An 8,496-nucleotide genomic window follows, 5' to 3' on the forward strand; every position below is an offset into this window, starting at 1 on the left:
ATTGGTCGAATGAAATGCTCAACCTTCCAAGATATTAGAAAACTTTGGCTGTTTGGAACAGCCTGAGTTGTTTATGTGCATAGGGGATAAATGAATATTTGCAATCAATACTCTTTTGATTAAAAACACAAACAAGGGACTAAATGGGGTCAGGTGTCATGTGCACAAAGCCCCCAAACAGCCAAAGTTTTATCCCCATAAATTGTTGAAAACGGTGAGTTCTTACTTATATTACCTGACCTAGGAATATAAGCAAACCTAACCACATTGGAGCTTTTTTTTTTTTCTATATGCTGTATACTAGTCTGTCTCTGAACTCTGATTAGAAAATGAAAACCCACCCATAGAACACAGAAGGCAATCAAAGTGCTCGTTCAGACCAACTGCCAATGCATCTTTTTGGCGAGGATTTCCCGAGAGATCAGTGAGGTCATGTGAGAGTGCGTTGGCCTTTCTCACTCATATCATAGGCCATTGCCTACCTAAAATAAAAAAGAATCAAATATTTAAACTTTGCTTTAATTGGTCATTCTTCGTTTCTGAGAATATGATGATATACGATATGCTTTTTCCTGTTCGGATAATCATTTCTTAATAAGATCTGGTCATCGAGGAAAAGCTGGGTGATACATTGATTTTGATGCATTATGGTTGGATGGCTTCATGGAAAGGAGGAAAGTTGTTTCATGGATAGGACAAAGGTATGGAGTAGAACTGTGGAAGAAATCTGGTAACATTTCCACGGACCCACTCAATCCCTGCCTGTCTCTAGTCTGTAGACAGTCCACGACTCCAAAGACCCAGATTACCACCTCGATAGAAGAGAAGAATAAGAAAACGATCAGCCCCCGGATCTGGCGTCGGAATTCAACTTAACTTAGAATTCTCTTGTTTATTTATTCTCTTCAAAATTCGTATCTCATTTCGGTAAATGTATGATTTTCTTCTCTTTGAATCGGTCTACAAGTAGCAGTTTTCGCCGTGGCCTTCCTTTACAGGATTACAAGTTCTCCTACCAACTCATCTAGCAACAACTTCTCTATTTCTGTACCCACTGCATCTATGTCATCTCCAAGGTCCAACCATGTCATCTTCCCCAGCGCTTTGTCTGGTGAATCCACACCCACATCTCTTTCCTGGCTAACCAGCATCTTCCGCAACTCTTCAGCAAGTGATTGTCTTTCCCACCCAAAGGAACCCTTTTTCATCAATGATTTCACCCACGGGTGTGGGTCCATGAACGCGCAGCACATCTCCATCAACGCCGCATTTATACGATCAAATAGCAGCCTCCTTTCTGACCTCAGCCATGTCTGTTCCTCATACTTCTTTTCTAACTTCTCAAACACCGTAGGGAAAATTGGGCATTCCCAGGAGTTCCACATTGACGGGATAATTTCACGGTCCACATCATAAAAACCCGAGTCTGTTAACACATCAACTAGGTAAGAGAAGTTTCTGTTCACTTCAGTTCTCAACGCTCTGGCAGTTTTTTCCTTCTCTGCAAGAACACTGAAGGATACCTCTCCAGTCTCTTCATCACTTGGGACAACCATTCCAAGTCCTTCTGTGTATGCATCTGATGACTCCAACTTGAGAAGTTGAAGCTGCAGACGAAGCCCTGCCACAAAGAACTCATACGGAGTAATTAACATGACGGGATGGTTAAAGTTGTTCGGGCAAATCGTGAACAAAAGAACAATAACTAATTCAAATAAACTAACCATGGAGGTCAGCACTGATCCTCTCGAAGCATTCAGAACCAGATGATGTCTCTTCTACAAATGGTGGTTCAAGAACTGAAACAGGACTAGTTTGATCAGTCCCTTTGGGGCTTACAGGAGACTTTGTTTCATTTACAGGACACTGAAGTGAACCTCCTTTGATAGACCTACTGGACGATTCCTGAAATAATATGACATATGACAGATCATTATTGGAAGAAAAAATGTGTACAAAAATATGGAATCACAAATAGATTTCATCTAACAGGAAATTATAAGCATCCCAAGGAAAATATCAACTTGAAAGCCCAAATAAGAAGACACCATACTGTTTGAAAGGTGAAGTGCAACAAATAACCAAATAACTAAAATAGAAGATCAAAACACGTATATTAAGGGCCTGTTTGGCGTGTCTTTTTGAGAAGATCTTGTAGCTCTGACAGTCAAAAGATGCATTGAGCTTTTGACATAAGATCTGTGCAGCCCGAAGACAGTTTGGCAGATGCACGTCTTTCCGTGCATCTGCCCGCGTCTTTCCATGCAAGATTAAAATGCGAAAGACGCGGGAAGCTTCCGAAATGGGCTTCTCGTGTCTTTTCGGCACTGTCTTTTGGTGGCTAGATCTTCTGTGAGCCAAACAGGAATAGACTGAAAATCTGTCTTCCCAGCTTGTAAACAGCCAAAAGATTGCACAGAAAGACGCGCCAAACGGGCCCTAAATAGTTTCCCTTTAGTAAAATCAACCACCAGAAAAAGAACCCTCTATCATGATAATCAATAACCAAAAATATCTCTTAGTGATAATCCCTACGGTACCTTTGGAAAGCATGCTGATATTGTCTAGAGATAAAGTTCGTCTAAGGGAGAAAGAACCATATAATCATCCTATCAAAAAAAGAAAGAAAGAAAGAAAAGAACTACATGAACTTTTTTTTTTGACAAACAGAACTATATGATCTGCACATTCACCGAGCATTAAACAGGTGTATGAAACAAAATTTATCTATGAAATCCAAGAAGATTGCTTTCACAACCTTGGGACAAAGCCCCTTAGAAGAGTGGAATTCAAGATTTCTAATGTGGATTGTAGAAGAAGGATCAGGAATTCTGAAATGGATTATATTTTGTTAGGATTAAAACGGGTATAGGTTTTCGTGTTAGCAAGGTGGCTAATGGGTCAGATTTAGATAGTCTCTCAATAGTTTTAACTTTCTTATGAATTAAATTATCCAATTTAAGTTCTGCCAAACGTGAAGATGCAAAATTGTGTTTAATCAGAATAGCCGAAGGGAAAAAGTAGATCTTAAACTGGAGAAGAAAATATCCTGAACATAACAAATTTGAGCTAAAATATGTTAAGTACGTCAATATGTCATACAAGTGCAACTAACAGAATACCCCAAAAGGCAAAAGCTAACTACGCTAATAGCATTTGTTGATCTATGACCTGTAGATGGCCTTATGAATCATGACCTAATTTCTTTAAAATTTATCCTAGGGGTGATCATTTCTAGCCCGGCCCGGCCCAGCCCAGCCTGTATCAGAGGTCCAGAAATTTTAAGGCCAGGCCAGGACCCAATATTATACTTTAGGCCTGGACAGGGCCACAATATATTTATGCATTGTATATATGGATTTTATACATGTATATGTGCGCAATTTTATATTATTATGTTATAGATTTATAGATATTAAAATATGACAATATTATATAACATTTAATATTCATATAAAGAATAATATGCATTTTATACACCTCACATGCCATATAATTTATATATCTATTATAATGTATTTAAATTCATAGGGATAAATAATCCGGGAGCATAATTCTCAATTTCCAAGAACAGTAACAAAAACAAATTTAATGTTTGTATAATAATCAAGTATTCATGTCAATTATAACTATCTCACTTTCAAACGTCACGTCAAATAAAATTTAAAGTAGAAACCAATGGGATGATTTTGGCTATTCTCGTCTCACTTCCTTTAGTGCGTATCTCCCCTTCAGTTTTACATACTATTGGCTCCTCTCTCAAATACTCAACATAAATCATAAAATTATATGGTTAGTATAAATATTAAAATTAGAAGTTAGAGCTTGAATGTATACATTACTAAACTGCGAATGTCCCTTAAACCTCATAAAATGTGGAGTGAAACATAATTTTACAATATACATTATCAGTTTCTAATCATCATTCTACAATATGATTTACTGTTGAAGCTTCCTATGTTGGATATCAATAATGGAATATACCTAAATCAGACATAGATTACTTGCATGATTGGAAATTAATATTTATAATCCAACATATGTTTCTCCATGTATTAGAACTAATCCGACTCCGAGGCACAAACCAGCACCCAAGTCCATGTAACAGCACTGTAGATATAGGGTAGTTTAGCCATTCACAATAAGAACAATCATGCATATTTACATGGGTGCTAATCTAAATATGAGATTAAAAATTAAAAGTAGAATAGCATAGGAAGGAACAAACTGAACTGGAAATCAAATATCCAAAGCAAGGAAACACAACATGATAATAAACAATCAGTAGTAATAATATATAATGAAAGAAAGGGTACACAAACCTCTGCAATTGTTTCATTTGTATCATGAGAAGAAAAATCACTTTCTTTCTCCAATACAGTAGAAGCTGATGGGCTGAGTGGTTGCTCTATTTCTTCAGGGGTACCAGAAGGCAAGGATGCAATCACAGGCTCAACTACCACTTCCTCAACAACTGACCTTTTATCTGAGACATCACTGACCAATAGCCCAGGAGCAATAGGTTTTTGTTCAGCTACTGTATGATTGTTCCCCAGTTCATCCAGGCTGATATGAATTTCTTGTACACTGTCATCACTTTCCCCAGATGTCACAGGAGAAGCCTGAGATTTTTTACTTCTGGAGCTGAGATTTCTAAACAAGGAATATTCTTCTTGATTGGAACTTCCCTTTCTTGACCTGTGGGTGCTTTGATTGATGGTATCCTTTGGCATCGAACACCCATCCACATGACCAGCAGGATTTGTTATAGTCTCTTTTGGTACCAAAGACCTATCCCCACTGGCAGCAGGTCTATTTCTTACACTCAACATCGGACTTTCAAAAGTAGTAGAAGCTGGAACAGATCTGGACCTTGGCAAACTTCTGACAAACCCATCCTTCCAACCATCTCTACTGCTAATGCCCAAAGGACTGGCCCACATTGCAAGTCTATCACTCCTAAACCTGTTCTCAAAATTTAAGGTCACTGGCACAGTTTCCCTGTCAGGCACAGCAAGCATTTCACCCAAAGTACTGCCACTACCAACCAGTCCCACCTCTTGAAACCTATGAGTCATTTTCCACCGCTCTGAAAGTCGTTTCTTGGCCTCCCTGGTTACAGATGACTCAGTTGAATAGGAGGGTGAAGGGCTACATCTGCTTGTACATTCAGGGAAGTACCTAGAAATTGGTGTCATGACCTCAAATTCATTTTCAGAATCATTTCCTGACATGCTATATGAGCTTTCATCTCCCGCATACCCTCTGAAACCTGAGCTTGGTACCTTTATAGAACCACTATTGACACTGTGCCTCATTTCCCTAGTGATTTCTTTAGCAAGTTCTCTGGAATGTCTAGTCCTATGCCTCAAAAATTCTACATTGGTTGATGTGTTCTTCCTTTCCCGAACTTCTGCAAATAATTCCATATTTTCCAATCTTTGAAACTCTCTATGCTTCCTAAAGTCTGGTTGAAAACCTCCAGAAGAATTTGGTGATGAGAGAGACTGTTCCGTATTTGGTATCTTCCCGAGGTTTGGCTTCAGAACAACAATTCGTGTAGGAAGAAGACAAGTTTCATCCCTTCCTTGAGATTGGGGATATGATAACTTGTAAGAATTATAAATATTAGGTCTACCGTGGCAGTGTGTAAAATGAGCTCTACCATGCCTGAAATGAGAGTCCATGGCACCCCACTGTACAGCTTTCTTCCCTGATTCACTGTAAAGATCATTGTTTTCATTCTTTGGAGCATTTGATGATTTTAAGACTGTTATGTGACCTGCTGGAAGAGTATGTGGCACACCCTTCAGATCATGGAGATGTTTTGTGAACAAAGAATCTGGTTCTTGGAGGAACTTCAGAAAGAGATCTTTATTGGAATCTAGTACTTCTAATGCATCATGAAATTCCTTTGAGTGTTGAAGTTTTTCATTGGTCGAGAGACGTTTTGCATCCATGAACTTCTCCCGTATGAGTGCCATTTTTTCATCGGTTTGCTTAAAGTTTGCCTTCCCCTTCTGAACAGTTGGATTGCTTTTTTTTGACATTTTGGATGTTTCTAAGACTTCAAATACATCCTTGAATTCATGCTGCTTATTACTATCCATTCTAAATGATTGCACATTGTATGGTGGGCTTTTTTCGTGCAACCCAATAGATGCTGTTTTCTGGAGATAGTTTTCTGAAAATTTTTTCTGTTGTTTACGGACAGGCTGTGGAGAAGGCATTGCATCAAGGCCCATCAGTCTTGCAATAACACTTGGTGGCCGTCGCCTTGATTCCATTTCTTTGGACAATTCGTCAGCCAGCAGCTTCTTTATTGGGGTTCCACCAGATTGTTTCAAAGAACCCTTCCTCAACTCAAGCCCGTACTAAACAAGAAAAAACATAAAGTTGCAGAAAAATGATATCATTAAGATTTGGTACAAAAAGCAGAAGCATAATTCACATAAATGAGCCTATAGCGATGCTTGATTGTTAACAAAAACAGGAAAAAAATGAATTATACTAAATAATTCCAACAAGCACAAGCAGTGAATCTTCTTACAAGGCCTTGTTCGGAAAGATCACTACTGCAAGAACTGGAATCAGATGCCGCCTTCAAAGTGTCTACCAGTTTCTGGTTCTGCACATTTGCTGGAAAAGTATCCCCATGATATCAAGGTGAATTTTCCAAGAGAAAATATGTAAAATACAAATGAAACTAAATGAACAATCACCTTCCAGTAAATTGATCACAAAACAATAAGTTCAACCCAGGAAATAGTCAGAAGAATGTCTGAACTCTCAACTCAAAGACGTGACATAAATAATCTACAACAGGAAATAGCATGCTTTGAGTGATAATTAATGATATAAACAATCTAAAATAGGAAATAACATGCCTTGACAATTTCATTCCTCCTCCAAAAAAGGAATTCTAATTCCAAGCTGATCTCAACTCAAAACCTATATATATTTCACGGAAATAGTAGACCAAATAATAAAACTAAAAAAGGAAATGTAAAACAGGAGAAAAAATAAAACAAGGATGAAACAAAAATAACAGATGAGATCTTTCTCATAAAAACTATAGGCCAACATCTAGAAAATAGCGGGGAGAACTAGAAGTCAATCGAAAAAATAAATCCGCAAGCGAAAGAATAGAATGCCAAATGCATAAAAAAGAATAAGTTTATGAGGGAAAAATTAAAAAAAAAAAAAAAAGTAATCATTAATCACTGCAATCATATCCCATCATAACACAAGATTCATTACAACTAGACACAATAACGCTAATACCCACCATAACAAAACGTCCACCGCATAAATTACAATGGAAGCAAAGCCTACTTTAACATCACCAGAAGAAACCCAAAACTCGACGGGAATGATGAATTCAAAATTCCTTAAAAAGTACGAATGGTAAAAAACGGAAGTAAGCAGAAAGATAAAGAACAGAAAAAGAAGACCGACAGAGAACCGATGCCTGACCTTCGTTGAGAACTCTCTCCGTCAGGACAAGATTAATGTCGGATTTCTGATCAGAGATGTTTCTGAGCGTCACCGCACATCCGTGATATGGTTTCCCCTTACCAAACGATCTTTTCTGCTGAAATCCCTCCATTTTCAGGCATACAACACTACAAAAGCAGAACCGCAGGATAGGAACCCAGATGGTATATCCCGGAATAACACGCCGATCTCAACAGAAAAAGCCCGGAACGATAGCAGGAAATCATGATAAGAAACCCTCGATTTTTATCTTTACTTGTAAATCCAGAGGGGAAAAAAAGACGGAGAAAACCCGCATCTCGTAATTAACCATGTAGATACAAAGGATCGGAAATCTACTGTGAAGTGTAGAGAAATGAAGTGGGTTAGAGACGACGATGAATAGGAGAAACTGATGAGAAAGCAAGAAAAGCTCCCTCTCCTCCTTCCCTGTGTCTGTGTGGTTCAATTTTACTTTTTGAAACTGTGACACGTAACGGCGGGCATTAATTTCTCTCTCTAAAGAACAGTATTTGAACTTTCAAAATGGAGATACCTATTCTCCCTCTACACTTACCTGACCATTGCGCGGGCAAAAAAACACCCTCTCGTCCACCTGTGAGAAACTTGCCACGTCAGAAACCCTATTTTGCGAGACGGATGAAGGCCGAATCAGTCCCCACAATGTCCCACGGTACATCCCCGCCGTGTATTAGAAGCATCTCCCGATGATGATATCATCGTTCCGGAATCCGGATATTATCATCGGGAGATGTTATCAATACATGGCGGGGATGTGCTGTGGACGTTGTGGGGGGCTGATTTGAACTGCATTCTGGTCATGCAGAGAGAAAGTTGCAACGTGTGCACAACCGTCCGATCGCAAACAACGGCCTTTATGCCACAGACAAATGTTAGTCACGGGCCGGCATGAGAAGTTAAAAAGCTAAACATGAGTCGCGGTCCATTACCCTCAACGATTTTTCTGGTCCCGACTCGTCCTCTCTCTCCGATGGAAAG

General features: G+C 38.8%; 1 protein-coding gene across 2 annotated transcripts; it reads right to left on the bottom strand.

Annotated features, from left to right (window-relative positions):
• Positions 1 to 503: 503 nt before the first annotated feature.
• Positions 504 to 8,274, bottom strand: LOC104599262 (uncharacterized). 2 transcript variants are annotated; one of them, XM_088899169.1, is made up of 7 exons: positions 8,054 to 8,274; positions 7,477 to 7,960; positions 6,723 to 6,816; positions 6,551 to 6,639; positions 4,323 to 6,374; positions 1,725 to 1,905; positions 504 to 1,621 (listed from the first exon to the last, which is right to left on the bottom strand). In XM_088899169.1, the coding sequence occupies exons 5-7, from the start codon at positions 6,285 to 6,287 to the stop codon at positions 993 to 995; spliced, it is 2,775 nt and encodes a 924-aa protein (XP_088755295.1). In that variant the 5' UTR covers positions 6,288 to 6,374; positions 6,551 to 6,639; positions 6,723 to 6,816; positions 7,477 to 7,960; positions 8,054 to 8,274; the 3' UTR covers positions 504 to 992. The 2 variants fall into 2 exon arrangements, with proteins under 2 accessions (XP_088755295.1, XP_088755294.1); XM_088899168.1 differs by lacking the exons at positions 6,723 to 6,816; positions 8,054 to 8,274 and having other exon boundaries at positions 7,477 to 7,984.
• Between the last annotated feature and the right edge of the window lie 222 nt (positions 8,275 to 8,496).

This window comes from Nelumbo nucifera, chromosome 2 (assembly GCF_055504915.1).
Source record: "Nelumbo nucifera cultivar China Antique chromosome 2, China Antique-T2T, whole genome shotgun sequence".
NCBI classification, from domain to species: domain Eukaryota; kingdom Viridiplantae; phylum Streptophyta; class Magnoliopsida; order Proteales; family Nelumbonaceae; genus Nelumbo; species Nelumbo nucifera.